The sequence below is a fragment of the Gordionus sp. m RMFG-2023 genome, chromosome 4, assembly GCF_954871325.1.
Source record: "Gordionus sp. m RMFG-2023 chromosome 4, tfGorSpeb1-WG-v2, whole genome shotgun sequence".
Lineage (NCBI taxonomy): Eukaryota > Metazoa > Nematomorpha > Gordioida > Chordodea > Parachordodidae > Gordionus > Gordionus sp. m RMFG-2023.
The window spans coordinates 18563855-18584216 of NC_088778.1; the positions used below are offsets into that span (position 1 = coordinate 18563855).

Here is a 20362-nt window from a genome sequence, read left to right on the forward strand (position 1 = left end):
ATATTTTAAAAATGTGCCTTTTGCCACTAAAAGTATATTTTAATAAATATTCTGTGTTTTCCAATCAAGGTAAAAACTGAAAGCTTAGAATTAAACTGATTTTCTCAGATTATTTTTAAAAATCATAGTGTTAAGTAATTATTTTATTAAATTTTTTGATTTAAATTTTTTAAGATTTTTCTAAATTGTTGTGTAAATAATGAAAGTGAATCTTTTTAAAAAAAAATTGTTGTCTTTATCGGAACCCAGAGATAAAACTTGAAATGTAAATTATATATAACGACTTAATATAATATATTTTAAAAAAGTTTCATAAAATGTATGCCATATTTTTTTATACACCTCCCAATTATAATTTTTGCATAATGATCGATATGACTTTTTATAATAGTCTTAATATTATATTCAGATTACTATCAAATTTTTTGAAAATATAACTATTATTTTAATAGTAAACAAAAAAGATAAAAGAATGATATAAAAATATTTTGAATTTAGGAATTCCCTTATTTTACTTAGATGGAAATATTTTTTTGAATCGCCATTTAAAATTCGATTAAGACATTCTAATTAGTGATCTGCATCGGGCCTAATTTTTCAAGCCAGGGCCCAAAATTTTAAAGTTTTGCCGGCCCGAACCCGAAATTTTTTAAAAAGTTTTGCCAACCCGGCCCGAACCCGAAATTTTTTTAAAAAAATTTACCGACCCGGCCCGGCCCAAATTTATTTAAATATAGAAATTAATTTTTATAATTTCTCAAAATAAAAGACATATGTTATATGTCGAATAGTTTCAATTAATAAAATCAAATATTTTTATTTTACATAAAAAATTCAATATAAAATTGATAAATTTAGATATATTTAAAAAAATTTCCAAGGTCCGACCCGACCCGGCCCTATTTTTTTAAAAAATATTAGGCCCGGCCCAGCCCGAACCCGATTATTTTAAATAGAATTAGGGCTTCGTTCGGGTACTGGCCGGGCCTAAATTTGCAGATCTCTAATTCTAATAAGTAATTTTATATATTTTATTTAGCTTATAACTTTGCTTTTAGTTAGTAACTGTCAAATGGATGAATTTATAAATATATTTAGTCCTCATCAGAATTGGCCTAACTCAGATATCAATTTCTTCAGTTAGGATCAAGGTTTAAACTCTTTGATTAATATATTAATAAAGTCTGAGTTCCTTGTGCGCGATTCTTATAAAATAAGACTTCGAAAAAAAGCATTGGACAGGATAGCGACAAAATTATATTTCAATAATAAATTTTATAAACCAAATCTAAGTTCATTAACTATTATATTAATTTATTAAGGTTAAAAAAAATTAAAAACTCCATCAATGATGTACTTATTTTTTTAAAAATATTATTCAATAGTGATAAATATATTTTTATTTTAATGGTGATATTAAAAACTTTTTTACAAAAATTAAAACATCAACATTTTCTAAATATAATAGTCACTATTAGCAATTATCACGATATTAATATCTTCGCGAAATAGTTTTCACTAACTATTATTGATTCGCGATAAAGTTTCGTTCAAATGTATTCGCTTTACAGGTTTCGCTATAAAAAATTAGCGGTATTTGTTTCCCGGAATAGTATTCGCTAATGTAGATTAAATTTCGCGATAGAAGTTTCGCAGAATTGTCATGGAAACATAAGATTTTTCTAGTCTCCATTCCCATAAAAATATTTTTTGATTATTAATTTAAGCAATAAAAATATCTCTCATATTAACTTAACTTATAGTAGTAATTTAATTTATTGTATGTTTATTCCAGAGTTTAGTGTTTGAAATGCTCTTTAAAATTAAAAATCTTCGGAGATTTTTGTTCTCTGAAGATTTTTAAGCGCTCAAACAGGATTTATAATTTATAAATAAATTTTTTGTGAATTTTGTATAAAAAACCTTTTATGATGAAATCATAAATTTTTGATCTTTAATAAAATCTTTAATAGGAAAATTTTACCAGCGCCTTATCTTTTGGATTTTTTTTTTTATCAAATCATGGATTAATGCAGGCCAATTTTTTTTAATTGATGAGAGTTAATCACGATTTTTGGTTATCGGTCACTGATATTGGTTAAAATTGAAAGTAGTACAAATTAAATTCATCACTTTCATACATAAAGTTATGTCTATTTAATAATCAGAAATTATATTTTTGGGCTCATTTTTATAAGATGCTGTCAGGTTTAAGATTTTTGGTTTTTTTACAAATTATTAAATTCATTAAAATATAACTTCGTGTAATAATTTTTTAATTCACTTAGTATAATTTTTTAATTTCTAGTTAATTAAATTATTTTTAAAATATATATAGGGATATATGAATCGACCAATACTTAATACGTTAATAATCGGTGCTGCTCCCATTCTAGCAATTTTTTTTTGATTTAATTTTTAATTTTTTTGTATAAATTATTTATTTTTTTTAAAAATTATTTAACTATTAACAGTATTCGATACTTGATACTACCCATTCTAGAAAAGAGGACGAGGAAGTGAGGATGTTTGTCAGTGGTCTTTTAGAAATTATTGAAACCCTTATCGATTTACTTGACGACAATAAAGATGTTATTATTAACTATCATATTTAATTTATAATATGAATTTCTATATATTTCACATAATTCTAATGTATAGCATCTATATTAAGTAGTGCCGAATAGAAACGTGGCATAAAGTAACGTCGTTACATTGTTACTAATAAAACAGATAATTACGTCACTGTTGAAAATAAGTAACGAATTATGGTAGCGGGTTATCTTTTTTCGTAACATTGCTGCTTTACAACTTAATTATATTAATTTTAATATTTTTTTTTAAATAATAAAAATTAGTGCTCCGATTTTACAAGTTCAATCTAATACTTCCTTTATACGAATAACATTCGCCAATATCTATCAAATTGTTCGAACAAATTAATCATATTCGAATATTTATCACCAATATAAAAAAATTGTTATAAAAAAAATTTTGAATAAAATTAATACTCTAATGAACATAATAATATAATTGAAAATATTTTATTATATTATTACATAACACTGGTGTCGAATGCTAAAAATTTTAAGCATTTGCAAAAAAATAACGATAGACCTACATAGATACCATTTACACGGCTCGGCCAGGATTTTAAAAAAATTTCTGCACCGCCCGGGTTTTATATTTTTAGACCTGGTCCAGCCCGGATTTTTTAAAAATATATTATATATTTTTTTAATTTTTACAGATAATGACTATCTAAATGTTCTGCTCAGTCTGGCCCGGGTTTTTCTTAAATTTTTTTTTTATAATCGCCAGGATATATTTAAAAAATTAAAATAGGGGCCTGAGGGCCTCTGATATATATATTTTATTTTTTCATTATAAATTTTAATAATTTTTTTCATAGTGGGAATTAGTGATCTGGATCGGGCCTAATTTTTCAAGCCCGGCCCGGCCCGAATTTTTTTTAAAAAGTTTTGCCAACCCGGCCCGAACCAGAAATTTATTTTAAAAAAATTTACCGGCCCGGCCAGGCCCGAATTTATTTAAATATAGAAATTAATTTTTATAATTATTTAAAATAAAAGACATATGTTATATAGCGTTTAGTTTCAATAAATTAAATCAAAAATTTTTTATTTTACATAAAAAATTCAATATAAAATTGATAAATTTAGATATATTTAATAAAATTTCTAAGGTCCGACCCAACCCAGCCCGAAATTCTTTTAAAAATATTAGGCCCGGCCCGAACTCGATTATTTTAAAAAGAATTAGGCCCGGCCCGAAGCCCGTTCGGGCCAGGTACGGGCCGGACCTAACTTTGCACATCTCTAGTGGGAATAAATGCTTAAAGTATATATTTGAGAAATAATATTGTTTTTATACCTAAACTTTGTTTCAATTACGGTTATATAGCAAATTTTTACATAGATACATCACATACAATTATAGATATATGTATAACCGACAAAGCTTATAAAAATTATATAATTGAATCGAGAAATAATTCTTTGTTAAAGAAATTTTATATTCATAAAAGTATGCAAGCTAAATCAAAAATATTGGTACAAATCTTCAAGGCATCTCTTCAATTCCTGTTTATTTTTTACCCGATTGCTCTGCCCTTTATTTAAATTTTATCCCATCCATCTAATCATATTATAAAGACAAAATATATGCTTAAAATTAATTAAGAGCTAATATTTTTTTACAAAAAATATGTTTGAAAATTAATAACCATTATTTTAGATAATAAATATTAAAAAAAATATATATAAAAATTAACAAGCAATTTGTTTTCGATAATTAAAATATCTTTCAATAAAAAAATTTAAAAATAGTAAAATAAATTAAAATAAATTCTGTAATAAATATATGTAATAAAAGATCCAAAAATTGAAAGAAAATTAATCCAATTAATTATATCAGATAAAGCGGATATGGGCAAAAAATATTTATAAAAGAAAAATAAACTAATGAAAAAGTATTACATTGGTTTCATATATGATAAAAATATTCTGGTATTATATAATAGGCATCAGGGTACATAGCGAGAACCTTTGCCTTCAGGGCGGTAGGGGGCACAGGTTCAAATCCTGTCGTTTGCAAAAAATTTCTTTTCTGAAGTCAGATCTCAATCAAAAACCGATTCCGAACTCGATTTGGTCGGGCCGGGCGGATAGATAGAAAATTTAACATTAGGTTATATAGTCTCCCTCAATTTTATAACATTAAAATGATAGAAAAGTTGATAAATAAAATGAATTAACATTAAGAAGATAGGAAAACCATCACTTATAGCTTACATAGATACATATTAGATTCGCAATTGAATAACTTTACCATTATAATGATGAATCATTTTATAATTATAATGATAAATCATATTTTAATCTATATATTTTACATAAATTGTTTAACATTTTAATCTGAAATATTTTTGATTTCAAAAAATAAAATTCAGGCAATTAATATGGTAAGTGATACCGTTATGGAAATCGTAAATTTAGTATTAAATAAATTCCATTCTGAAGACTACGATGAAGGTGTGTATATATTATTTTATTTTGCTAAAATGAAATATTGAATTGTTACAAACAATTATTTTAGGTTGAATTATTTTAAATCACTCTGAATACTTCATTAGAATACAGAGTAATCACTCAGCGTGTATAATTATAATTAAAAGGCGTAAATATTTTATATTTGAGCAAACAATTTTTTATGACAACACTTAAAAAATTGCATAAAAAATTGTACTTCTCACACTAATAAAAATTATTTAAGGCGAAAACAAAATGTCAAAATTTTTTTTATATATAATTATCCTTTTATATACTCTTTGTATATTTTGTACATTTTTTTATATTTTATTTAAAAAAAATTATATTTATTAAACATATTTTTTTTAAGATTTTTATGACGAATTAATATCGATATGTTATGCATTAACCTGTCACATTATTCCTACAAATGCTTGGAGTTTGTTACCTATCCTTTATGGAATATTTTTGAAGGACAAAGAATCTTTTTTTACAGGTTTTTTAAAAATATTTTTTTCAGAAAATATCTCATTACTAGTGGGTGCCTCGATGATAGGAACGCCATTAGTAATGCCGTAGCTAAATTTAAATTATATAATACCGTGATTTTCGTGTTTTAAAAATTTTTATCGATTCAGAAAATTGTATAATATTTCTATACCATATAAAATCGTCCTTATTATTTATTAAAACATAGAAATGCTCTCTATTTGGCATAATTTTATAACGAATGACACCGAGTCATTTTTAAGTGACCCATCCAGGCTGCAAATTACGTTCGCCATGTGTCAAAATGTAATTTCTTTTGCTCTTATTCTATATATAGCATAATATAAAATACTGTTTAAATGCATTATTTTTAAACTGTATTCATTCTAAATTTCTATTTCAAATCTTTAATAGGTAATAAGCGACCCAGAACATGATGATGATATGGAATTACATGCTTTGAAATTGTTTGAAGTTTTATTATTTCAATGTACAGGTAGACAAGAACAGGTTTTTTTAAAAAAAATATATTTTGATAAGGTTTTTAAAGTCCTCAAGACTGGCCCATGTACAGGGTAACATTAATAAAATATAGACTGTCGGTGGCCCGAAAAAATATTTTCTTTCCTATTCTCCCTTTTTAAAATGAAATTTTTAAAAAAATTAGGAAGTGAAAAATATTCATTTTAAAATCATATATAGAAAATAGTAATACATTATTAAATGGCATATATTTAAATATTCCTTAATAATATAATATCGTCCTTAAATTTCATACTAAAAATCAGGACTATTGTCTTTAAAAGAAATAATTTAATATTACTTAATTTTACATGATATCGTCCTTAAATTTTCATACTAAATATCTATATTATTATCCTTAAACGATCAAAGGAATAATTTAATATTACATATTTTTTTATATAAATTACATTGTAATTTATTTTTATCTTTATTAGCACTTTGGTCATAGACCTATCCAAAGGTGAGCGTATGTGAATTATATGAAGGCCCATCCTCCATATAATTATGCCGATTTTTTTTTTCATGGATACCAACAAACCTTGTAACCCAGATATGAAGTTATATGAGGGTGGAACAATACCCGAGCCATATACATAAGTGTAGTAATGAGTATAGCAATGAAAGAAGTAGAATATAAGAATATAAAAGGTCCTCCTTCCAAAAAACTTATAAAATTAATTCTTTTTAATTAAATAAATTTCCTAGAGAAGATATTATAAAATTTAGGAAAAAATTTAATAATAAACATAATGGATTTATAATAATCATATTGCGATTATTAAAATTATGTGGGAAAAAAAAATCGGTATTCTATTTAAATACAGTAAAACTTGTCTAATTTGGGCTCTTGATATTTCAATTGAGTTCCTATCAAATTCCTATTAATACTATTTGAAAGTAAAAAGAGGCTCAATATTTAAAAACAACAACCCAATATTTAGACAATCTGGATAGCAATATTAAACATTTTTTTTTAGTAAAATACCTTATTTTTAAATTTAATGTACAAAAAACGTTTTTATATTATATATTTATCATTAAAAACCTTAAATTTTAACAATAAAATAAATGTTATCAAATTAAATGTAAAAATAAAAAATTGCAATTAAAACGTTTACATTTTTAATATAAAAATAAATTTATTAGCAAAAACAATTTAAAATCAAAACACGTTTTTTAACATAAATATTAATTATATTTTTCATAAAAAAACTTCAAATTCTAATAAAATTAATTTATCCTTATTAAATTTCAAAGTTATTGATGAATATTTATATTTAATGCATAACATTAAAATACGGGATGATAAAAGCTTTTTTGTTGGTTTAAAAAAATTTCACTACAATCCTATGGAAAATAAAATCCACCAATTTTATTGTAAATTTATTTTTCACAATCATCCTAAATATATTTTATCAAAATTTTTTTAGAAATATATTATCACGATCATTTTATAACTTGCTAACTTTGATGGATTGGGTTTATTTAATTTAATTTTTTGAGATTTTTAAAATAATTAGCATATTTTTTGTTCTGGTTTTATTTTGATATTGAAAAAAAAAGTTTTTTAGAAAAAATATATCTTAAGTTTATTTCTTTTTGAAAAAATTTGGCTGGGACTAGATCAAAAAGATTTAACTACTAGGCCTCGGGCGGACGTAGGCTGAAAACCGATTTTGCAAGTCTCTAATTATTTCATATTTATGATTTTACGCGATATTAAGCACACTAGCCCTAAACGCATATATATAACAGTTATATATACAACAGAGCAACTCTTGTTTCTCTCATGAAAAGCCCATTAAACCGGGATAAAAGTTGGGAAATAATTAACAGGACCATCCACGTTTTTTGGGCAAGCCGCAGTTACCTATGCGCGCAAGAGACAAAGCCATTTACCTAAACGCCCATAAGAAATAAGAGGAGAGAAAGCTTATGCCCGTTTAAATAAAATTTTTTATATATTATATTGGCTATGTTAATTTTACTTTTAATTAACATTGTAAGAACCTAGAAATAAACATATTTAAATAAAATAAAAATACCAGTACATATACAGTACAATCACTTATCAATAATACTAGTTATTTATATCCAACTTTGAAGATAATCCCATTCTATATTTAATAACCATCATACCAGAAAGAACCGAACCTCCTATCAAAAATTAAATTAAATATAAATATAATCATCTACTAATAAACTTATACAAAATATATTTATTTAAGATGAATTTGTACGTTAAATATAAATATAAATAAACATAGTAATAAGTATGTAATAGTAAAGTACAGAATAATAATTTTGTAACTTAAACTGTAAAAGTGCTAGGTCTGTAATAAGTGGGATAGAATATATAAATAGTCGAATTAATAGAAATAAAGGGAAGAGGAGGAAATATGGGTATTAAATACAAATCAAGTGTGTATAAGACTGGCTGCAAGAATATATATGACTCGGCAAATTTTATAATTTGTTAAAATAAAAAGACCATAGTTTACATATACAGGCCAAAATGCCGAGCTCTAGGTATTTATTGGAATAATATAACCCGAAACTGGTTAAGTGGAGCAAATACTGGGGAAAGGTGTTGTAAACTCCGGTTGAAAGAATGAAAATAACTCAACCTCCAAAAGAAGGAATATTTACATAAGGAAAACTAATGTTTTATGTGAGATAATTGGTTTTTATTTTAATTAATTTATTTATAGAGCTTTTATTATTATTGGTGTTAGGCTTATATTCATATTTAGGATATCCATTATAGTTTTGTTCAGCCAATAAGTCTTGTAATTACAATATCTTTTGTTCTTATTTACCGGAAACAAGCTAAGGGCTTCATAAGTCAGGTTATTCTCAGAATTCCTCATATGTGCATACAACTGAAATCTTGTTTTCCTTAGTGATACTGAGGTATGCTTTGATAGTCTCCATAAACCATCGTTATATATGACTCTAAGATACATGTAGCCATTTATAAATCTCAGACATCTATTTACAAAAACCTGAAGTTTTTTAGTTTGTGTTTTGTTAATGTCCCAAGTATCACTTCCGTACAGAAAAATGGGAATGATCATTGAATTAAACATTTGAAGTCGACTTTTCAGAGACCCGGAGTGAACCGTAACGAACCGTTAAACCATTATAAACTGTTATAAATACAGAACCGTAAACGAACCGATATAATTAATTCTTGAAGGAGTAAAAAGAACCCTTATAAAAAAAGGTAAACCGGTTCAGTTTTTATATTTTAGGAATCAAAAAAATTTGAATATCCAGAATTATATAAACTTGCTCTTATAGTACTGATGGTTCCCGCAACACAAGTTTCTGTAGAAAGGGCCTTTTCGGGGGTGAAATTTGTGTTATCGTTACAATAAACAAATATGAATCCATCTATATTAGAAAATATATTACTTATAATATATTTAAAAAGTTATTTTGAATCTTATATATTTTTTTAATATAATTCATAGATGCTTATAATAAAAATAAATTAGACCATAGTGTTGCTTCAATAAAAAAAAATTCTAACCTTAATGAACCTTTATAATATTAGCTGAACCGAACCTTTGTAAATTTTTTCTAAAGAACCGTAACCAAAACGTAACCATTATAATTTTTTACATACTGAACTGTTATAAATAACGGTTCGGGTCCCTGCTTTTCACGAATATTTGAAATATTTATAAAAAACAAATTTCGCATGCTTCAGTCTCATTTCAATACCTCATTTTTTATATGACCTTTATTGTCTAGATTTACTCCGAGGTATTTGAATTCAATTACCGATCTTATTCCTAACAATTCCATGGTATGATTTGAATCTATTACTGCCCATTGAGAATGCATAATAACTGTTTTATTTAGGTTTATGGTAAGCCCAATTTCCCCACTATATGATTTCAATATATCTTAAGGTTTCTTTTTAAATATATTATAATGATCAGTTATAGTTTATATTTAATTCAGTTGCAATCCTAAAAGTATATTTTTATAACTTCTCCTTTATTTAGTTTTATAACTTATTTTATTTAGTTTCCTTTAAAATACTTTTTCCAGACACATTTTAAATTCTATAACTTCTTTATTTTAAATTCGCGATACAAAAAAAAATTAATATTCTATGTTAAAAATAATCAATATATTATTAAAAAAAATATCGCAACAAAAATACATAAACAAAATCAATGGTAAAATAAAAAAAATATTAAAAATAAATTATCTAGTTTTCCTCTTTTTCATTTAAAAATATATTACATCCAACAATCAATTAACCCCCAAAAAACATATACATAATATTACAACAAAAATCTTGGGCAAAATTATATATTATTTGTCACTATATAAAAAAAATCTATCAGCGTATAAGCATTCAATAAATAATTCACATATTTTTTGAGCATTATTTTTATGTTTGTATTTCTTCTTTATCTCATACACTCGCTCTGATCTTCGGGGATAGTCATCTCAGTATTGTTTCAATTGAATTAGTGAATCGATTCTAATGTTGCTATCCTTTCATTTAGGCGATTTTTTATAGTAGCCGTTAGGGGTATACCGATATCACTTTTTGGAGGCCGATCCGATCCGATATTCCAGATATTAAATTAATATCGGCCGATAACCGATCCGATATCATATCTAATTTTGTATTCTGTAAAGATACCAATAGTTTTAATTTGTAATATACTTATTATTAGTATAACATCTATAATTTAATTATACCATAACTTATGTCATTTAAATATATTATAATGATCAGTTATAGTTTATATTCAATTCTATTGCCTAAAAATATATAAAATATTTTTATTATAAATCACTTTTATATAATAAGTAACAACATTAATTTATATACATAATAACTTATAAGTAATAAACAATTATATTATGAAATTTAAATAAATATTTAAAATAATATTTAACATTAATATATCGAAGATTTCTTTTTAGAAATATCAAAATTTCCAATTTATCCGAAATCAGCCTGCGGCGATGGTAACTGTCAATATCACCAGCTTCACTAAAAACAGATTCTGAAGAGATTATCGCACACTTTTCTTAACAGAATGCACAAAAAAAACAAAATGGCAGAATGTTTATTAATTAATTATTATTATTAAAAAAAATATGGATTTCATTTTATTTATAAAAATAAATGATTTTAGATATAACTTTTTTAAAAAATTTATAACATTTTGTTTTTGTTAAGGACGCCATTTTATATCGGATCGGCAAATTTTATAATATTGGCCGATAACCGATATTTTATAATAGGTGAAATATCGGCCCGATCCGATCCGATAAAAAATATCGGTACATCCCTAGTAGCCGTCATACATTTGTAGCTATCCTAATTACGTTTGAACATACGATGTTCGTGGACAGTGGTTGCTTATGGATGACACGATTATTTACACTATTGAAATCTACATTTTTATTAACCAGGAACTTTCCTTTAATAAATTTTTTTTCTCTTTAAACCATTTCTATGCAACTCTTCCTTAATTGATCTCTGTGCCTGACCCCTTCACTGTTATCATCAAATTTTACCCTATTTAATTTGTTTCCCAAATTTTCTGTTACTACACCCATCTCCCATTTCTTTGAACTTCCATATAATCTAATCCATACTAATTTTCCAACCGAATATTCCAATTCCCTTTCTATAATTACAGCCGTTTTACTAGGTACTAACATATCCAAAAACATCCTTACCTTCCGGCCTATCATTTTTTCTGCCGGAGACAAACCATCTTTTCAGCATTATTATAATACAAATGCTTCACCCATATTTCTCCCTTTCCACTTTTTGTCTTCTTCAACCATCCTTTAACCGTCGCTACCATCCGTTCCGCCTGTCCATTGCAACTGGGGTGATATGGTAGCGCTAACACATGATATACACTCGTTCTCTCACAGAACCTCTTGAATTCCTCACCGATAAAAGATGGTCCCCCATCCGATACCACAGTTATCGGAATACCAAACTTCGACCATCTTTCTTAAAATGTTTAATCACAATATTCGCAGTTAACCCATTAATTTCTTCAAATTCTATCCATTTGGAGAATGCATCTACACTTAATATATACTTTTTTCCTTCATATTCGAAAAAATCAACATGAATCCTCTCCCCTGGTTCTACAACTTTTGGCCAGGTACTATTTTTATCCTTACGGTGCATGTCGGACCATGCATTGCAAATCTCACATTCCTTTCCCAACTTGGCAATATTCTCGTTCATTCTCGGCCACCATACGTATTCTCTTCCCCATTGCTTCATACGAGTAACTCCTTGATGACCCGCATGTATAACATTCAAAATTTTTTCCCTCAAACGCCGGGGTATAACGGCTCGGGGTCCCCTCATAACACAATCGTCCACTACTGTTAATTCTGTTTCAATATTTTTATAAACTTTATTATCATCTTTCCATGACCTTTTTCCCATTAGACATAATTTAACTACCGCTAATTCTCTATCTTTCCTTGTATACTTTTGTATATCTTCCTATGTAGTTGGGCTACCCTTTATACCTCGCATTACCATACGTACTAGACATTCTTCCCGATTATCGATTTTCAATACATCAGATCATCCATGCTTTCCCCCTTTCCTAATCTCGACAAAATATCAGGTAATTGATATTCCTTTCCCCTCGCTATTTTAAGTCCTTATCAAAACTTCCTACTAACAATAACCATCGCTGAAGTCGAGGCGACAACATCAATTCTTTATTATCTTTTGTAAATAAATGTATTAATGGCTTATGATCTGTAAAAACAACAAACTTCCTACCTATAAGGTATTCGCGACACTTTGTTAACCCAAAAATCACAGCCAAAGTTTCTTGTTTTATCATTGAATATCGCTTTACTACTTCTCGAAACACTCTCGAGAAAAATAAAACAGGTCTTTCTATCCCATCTATTAAATGCAACATCGCTCCACCTACGCGTCTACAACCAAAATTACTTCCATCACTATTAAAACACCAGAATTGGCTCTTTCCCAGTTCTCTCCTTTAATGTTCTGAACGCAATCTCTTGTTCCTCCTCCCATTCAAAATGTACTCCTTTCTTTAATTCATATAAAAGAGCAGCTACTTCCGCAAAATTCGATATAAACCGATAGTAATAATTCACCATTCCCATAAACGACTGGACCTCTACTTTACTGGTCGGCCTATTCAAATTCTCAATACTCAACAAATTTTTATCCAACGGTTTAACCTCTATTCCATTAATTTTATGACCCAAATATATCACTTCAATTACTCCCAACGGGTTATTCCATGTCAAATGAGCAAAAAAATCAAGATTTTCGGCCGACCCCTTTCAATTTCGATAAAAAGTTGTAGACTGGTTATATATGTTCCCATTAGATTATAAACAAAATTTTAGCGCATTAGCAACTATATTAGCCGAGATAATCGGGGTTAAAGCTCCAAAAAACGTCTTTTTTTGCTTTTTACTGATGTCAAATAATTAGTTTTTAATTTAAAACTAAATATGATCAAATATTGAATCTAATATCAATAGCTAAGTTAATAATTGATAATTATGGCAAAAACATCAAAATTAATTTTTTTTAAAATATGGGTCATCTTATGGTCAGTTGAAAATTTGAAATTAATATTTCGAAATGAAAATGATCTCCTATTTTTAATTTTTTTAAGAAATATTATCCTTTTACTATTTTTTTAATAATTTCTTCAACAATTAACATGGCTGGATATTTATTTTAAAAAATATTGCGATTTTTATACTTTAAAAAAAATAGATGGCGCTATATATAATAGTTTTAATATGTTAAAATTTATTTTTTTATTGATTAAAAATATTTTAATGTATAATATATCATAAAATTAGATTATATAACTTTGTAAACCTTATTCCCTTGAGATATTCGCAGGATAAAAAATTTTAATAATTTTTTTAATATTTCAATGTAAATTAAAAATAATTAAAAAATCCGACTAACATGCAAACAAAAAAGCAGGATTAAAGGAGTGCAGGAAAATTATTAAGGGAAAAATCGAAAATCATATAATTACCCGGCCTACCCCCACCCCCCCCCCTCCAGACTAAGTCATACCCATCAAGACCAAGAATGTTATAAAATTGTCATTAACCAGAAAATTTCAAAGATTTTTAAAAAAATTTTAAGCTATATAATTAACAAAAAATTAACTAGTTATAAAATTTTGGGTATCAAATGAATTTGAGCATTCTCTATAAAATTTTTGATCAAAGTCTTTGAATTTTGAGCATATGTTTAACACTGAAAAAAATAATAAAAGTAAGTCAGCTGTTTTTATCTTTGATCAATGCCCTGGTATAGAATCTCTTAAGGGACAATTATACCAATTGTTTCAGAGAAATCGTATAGAATATGTCACGTTTAAACAATGGATCACGGTGGATAGAACAAATCTTGAAACTATTATAAAGTCCGTTGATGATTTCATCGATTATTTATTAGAAAAAGTTCAAATTTTACTGCGTCACTCGTTTATAGCTAAACAACAAAGTTTATTTTTGAAGAATTCCAAAGAAAATTTAAAAGATGGGGAATTTTTAACAATTCTAGATTATTCTGAAAATTATTCCTTCATTTTACAAGATGAAGTTCAGGGATTTCATTGGAACAACGTGCAGGCCTCTATACATCCATTTGTAGCATATTATAAATCTGGAGAAGATTTAAAAAATATAAATTTTGTTATTATATCCGAATCATTAAACCATAATACTAGTGCAGTCCACCTTTACCAAAAAAAATTTCTTAATTTCTTAACAGCCAAATTTAATTCTAAACCAGAAAAAATAATATATTTTTCAGATGGAGCCGCGTCTCAATACAAGAATCGCAAAAATTTTCTGAACATATGCCTTCATAAATACGATTTTAATATTCCTGCCGAATGGCATTTCTTTGCCACTGCTCACGGCAAAAATGCATGTGACGGTATCGGGGGAACTGTCAAAAGATTAGTTGCCAGAGCTAGTCTTCAAAGGCCAAATAAAAATCAAAACCTAACCCCATTAGAATTATATAATTATTCTAAAGAAAATATTAATGGAATTCAATTTGAATATATATCCAATCAAGAATATATCGAAGGGGAATTAGCCCTTCGCAAAAGATTTAATTCTGCGCTGCCCATACATGGGACCTTAAAAATTCACGGGGTTATTCTCATTGATCAAAATAGACTAAAAACCAAAATATATTCAAATTCTAAAAAATATAATATAAAACAAGTTTCGTTTTTAAATGAAAAAATTATATTTAAAAATATTAATGGATATATAACATGTGTATATGATGATAAATGGTGGTTAGGATATATAATCGATAAATATGATACAAATGAAGAAGTAAAAATCCGATTTTTACACCCTTGTGGACCTTCAGCCTCATTTAAATTTCCCCTGAAAGATGATATTTTAGTGTTACCTAAATCTCATATTCTTTCGCTGGTCAATCCTTCTACTCCCACCGGTCGAACATATATATTATCTCCTGAAGAAATCTCACAAGCTAGCCAGGCTTTGTGTTCCTTTAGATGAAGTAAGATTTAATTAATTTATAAACTATCTTAATTAGGCTAAATTTGTGAAGATTTTAAAAATTTATGATCTGAATTACAAATAAATATATATAATGGACATTGTAATCGATTTAGTATGATATATATACATTAAAATATTTTTAATCAATAAAAAAATGAATTTTAACATATTAAAACTATTATATATAGCCCATCTATTTTTTTTAAAGTATAAAAATCGCAATATTTTTTAAAATAAATATCCAGCCATGCTAATTGTTGAAGAAATTATTAAAAAAATAGTAAACGGATAATATTTCTTAAAAAAATTAAAAATCAGAGATCATATACATTTCGAAATATTAATTTCAAGTTTTCAACTGACCATAAGATGACCCATATTTTATCAAAAATTAATTTTGATGTTTTTGGCATAATCATAAATTATTAACTTAGCTATTGATATTATATTCAATATTTGATAATATTTAGTTTAAAATTAAAAACTAATTATTTAACATCAGTAAAAAGCAAAAAAAGACGTTTTTTAGACCTTTAACCCCGAATATCTCCGCTAATATAGTTGCTCATCCGCTAAAATTTTATTTCTAATCTAATGGGAACATATATAACCAGCCTACGATTTTTCATCAAAATCGAAAGGGGTCGGCCGAAAAGTGATTGATTTGACATGGAATGACCCCAACACACTCTTTTCACGACTAGCCTTTATTTCGAATTATAATAAACACTTCTTCCAGCCTATCATCATGCTGTTTCATCGTTATCCCAACAACCAAAACATCATTCATATAATAAAAACACCCTCTAAACCCTAGGAAACAGCTTGTACGCTGAGAAATAGGGGCTGATACACTTAACCCAAACGGTAACCGACAAAAAGTAAACAATCCCTTGAAAGTCGTAATCGTCAACAACTTCCGAGTCGTTTTTGCATGTGGGTAAAAGATTACAATGAAAAAATCATTAAAAGAATATTGTATATATGATGGAAAAAAAACGTAAAGAATTGTTAAAAAAATGGACCTAAATTTATAAATTATTTTAAAATATACAAAAGAATTATCAAAAATGAGAAGAAATATAAATTGAGAGTAGATATAGTAAGAAAAATAAAAGTAAAGAAAATCGCAAAAAGTTAGAAATAAATTGAGAAAAGATCAGTAAGAAAAAAAACATAAAAAAATCGCAAAAATTTTGAAATAAATTAAGAAGGAATAACAAAAATAAATAAAAATTACGATTTTCCTTTTTTGAATGGGAATTTTCCCTTTTTGATTGTCACTTTTCCTTTCCTTTTGGGAATTTTCCTTTTTCGATTGATACTTTTCCTTTTTTGATTGAACCTTTTTCCTTTCTTTTTGGGGATTTTTCTTTTTTGATTGACACTTTTCCTTTTTTGTTTGGAACTTTTCCTTTTATGATTGACCCTTTTCTTTTTTTCATCGGACCTTTTCCTTTTATGATTGAAACTTTTCCTTTTTTGATTGGGACTTTTCCTTTTTTTAATCCTGTAAGTAATAACATTAATCTATATACATAATAAGTAATTAGCAAATATTTTATGAAATTTGAAATAAATATTTAACATTAATATATCGAAGATTTCTTTTTAGAAATACTAAGATTTCCAATTTATCAGAGGTCAACCTGCGGCGATGGTAACTGTCAATATCACCAGCTTCATTAAAAACAGATTCTGAAGAGATCGCACACATATAGGCGCAAAAAAATAACAATATGGCAGAAGGATCGGGTAGATATTTCACCCATTTTATATCGGATTGGCCAATATTATAAAATTTTTCGATCCGATCTGATATACAAAAAAAAATGTTTTAAATTTTTTAAAAAGGGTTATATCTAAAATCATTTATTTTTATAAATAAAATCGAAATCCATTTTTACGTATATTTCTTTAATAATTAATTAATAAACATTCTGCCATATTGTTATTCTTTTTTCGCATTCTGTTTATAAAAGTATGCGATAATATTTTCAGAATCAGTTTTTAGTGAAGCTGGTGATATTGATTGTTACCATTGCCCCAGGCGACCTCTGATAAATTGGAAATTTTGGAATTTCTAAAAAGAAATCTTCTATATATTAATGTTAAATATTATTTTAAATATTTATTTCAAATTTCATAATATATTTGTTTATTACTTATTATGCATATAGATTAATGTATTTAAAAATATTTTATTGAATTGAATATTAACTGATCATTATAATATATTTAAATGACGTAAGTTATGGTATAGTTAAATTATAGATGTTATACTAATAAGTATATTTAAAATTAAAACGATTGGTATCTTTATAAAATGCAAAATTAGATATTATATCTAATTTAATATTGAGAATATCGGATCGGCTTTCAAAAAGTAGTATCGGTCCTTAATGTTTATTAATTAATTATTATTAGTATTACAAAAATAAACATAAAAATGGATTTATTTTATTTATAAAATAATAATTTTAGATATAACTTTTTAAAAAAATTTTATAACATTTTATTTTTGTTTAAAACGCCATTTTATATCGGATCAGAAAATTTTATAATAATGGCCGATAACCGATATTTTAATTTGGGTGAAATATCGGCCCGATCCTATAATAAATATCGGTACATCCTTATACAATAAATAACGGAGATTGAACGTTGTTCGCTTTGAAAGTAGACGAGAGCCGTAGTGATTACTAGAATTTTTATAATATTTGAGTCTACGCCACTGTCACTTATATTTTACAAAACAGTGAAAATCCTGTCATGTAGACGCTGATTACAGTTCAAAAAACATGTCCATAATTAGGGTTCCACAGGTACCAAAACCTTTCTTTAGGTGTAACTAAGGGATTCACAAATGCAAGATCATTACAATTCTTTATATGTCCATAATTAGGGTTCCACAAGTACCAAAACCTTTCTTTAGATGTAACTATCTATGTATTGACCATGATTCAAATGTGGTGGCCATTATTTTTGAAGTTGAAATTAAATGTGTTGAGAAATCAGGAAAATTATTTTAAAAATCCGTCTAGCTAATAAATCACTTTTTTTAAATTAAGTAAGAAAGAAGGAAATAAATAAACTAAGCTCTTGACATTACAAGCACAAAATGTTTCTTTTTAAAAATTATTTAAAAGTAAGAAAATTATTTTAAGAAATCCGTCTAGCTAATAAATCATTTGAATTAAGTAAGAAACAAGGATAAACATGGCTCTTGACATTAAAGAACAAGAAGTTTCTTTTAAAAATAAAATAAAACAAAATATTATTTATTAATAATAATGCTTCCGTAAATAGGGAGTAAATTTTTTTTTGATTTCATCTCCCATATTGCTTTTTATAATAATTTTAAACCTTAATTTGTTACTCTTATTTTTTTTCGTAGGTTTTTAATTTTAATATATACTAGGGTTGTGTATTTGACCGGTTGATAAATTAACTAATTATTTTATATAATTTTCTTTTTGGTATAAGTATCATCTTTCAGTATATTCCTTTTCCTTTTAAATAATTAATTATGTAAAAGAATTAATCTTTAAAAGTAATTTTAGATTAAATTTATATATTATAATAATTTACATTTATGTAATATATATGTAATATTCTGAATGTGTTTTCTTTTACTATACTAGGTGTAACAGCATATCCTTTAAACTTTTACTCCAAATTGTATTATATATTCATTTCCATAAAATACTTTATCTTACATACTATGTTAGAAAACAAGGGATCTTTATAAATATCTACCTACAGAAACCATCTATAATAAAATAATAATTGCCCTGCAGGAAACACATATGAGTAACGATATAAAATCATTTTTTAGAGATTTTATATTGCTAAATTCTGGTACGACTATAAACAATTGGTCAGGTACTATCTTTTTAATCAAGAATAAATTTACCAATTTGTTTATATAAGAAAGAATGCCTGCCCTATATATTAATACAGCCTTTAAACCAACAATTCTCTTAAATATATATGCCCCCCAACTCTAAAAGAAAGAATGCTTTTTTTTGATGGGAAATGTCATTGATACATTATCCAAAAGGTACAATTTGATAATTTTAATAATAAAATTGGAAAAGACGAAATTTATTTAAATATAATATTATTGGTATAATGCTACTGGTCTCTCCCAAACAGTCCAGATAGTTATTCTTTGCTAGAATTATGTAGAAAAAAACCTGAAGGTTGAAAATATTCTTTTTCATAATGAATATCAACTTATTTTTACCTTTTACAGAAATAACTACTATTCACAGATTGATTTTATATTGTCTAATATTCATAGTTGGTTTTATGACGTAAAAGTAATGGAGAAATAAAAATACAAGTTGTGCTGTTATTGAAAAATTGCCTAGACTCAACTTTAAATATAATTTTAATGACTTAAAACTCCCCCTGGTCAAGGATGTAGTCTCAACTAGGCTATGTTGGATATCAATCAATTCATGCTTACAAATCGTAACTCAACTTTGGAAGATTGTTGGAGTGACTTTAAACATATATTATTATCTATGTGTAAAGACTATACAAAAGTCTGAGGCCCTCCCATGAAAAAATTGATATCCCCGATTATGGAATCCAAAATATTAGAACTAAGAGTAAGGAGTCATCAAAATAAAGATTTATGGAAAATTATCTAAAAGGTTCATAACGACAGATAGACGAAAGTATATAGCTGATAAGGCTAAAAA

The 20362-nt window shown here is 26.4% G+C and overlaps 1 protein-coding gene across 1 annotated transcript in view; it reads left to right on the top strand.

Annotated features, from left to right (window-relative positions):
- LOC135927740 (importin-7-like) overlaps positions 1-20362 on the top strand; it is a 109119-nt gene that overhangs the window by 49581 nt on the left and 39176 nt on the right. The window contains exons 17-21 of the mRNA XM_065463894.1: positions 2475-2591; positions 4973-5054; positions 5422-5547; positions 5749-5846; positions 5955-6050. Coding sequence (XP_065319966.1) covers positions 2475-2591; positions 4973-5054; positions 5422-5547; positions 5749-5846; positions 5955-6050 — 519 coding nt within the window. The remainder of the gene's footprint in view (positions 1-2474; positions 2592-4972; positions 5055-5421; positions 5548-5748; positions 5847-5954; positions 6051-20362) is intronic.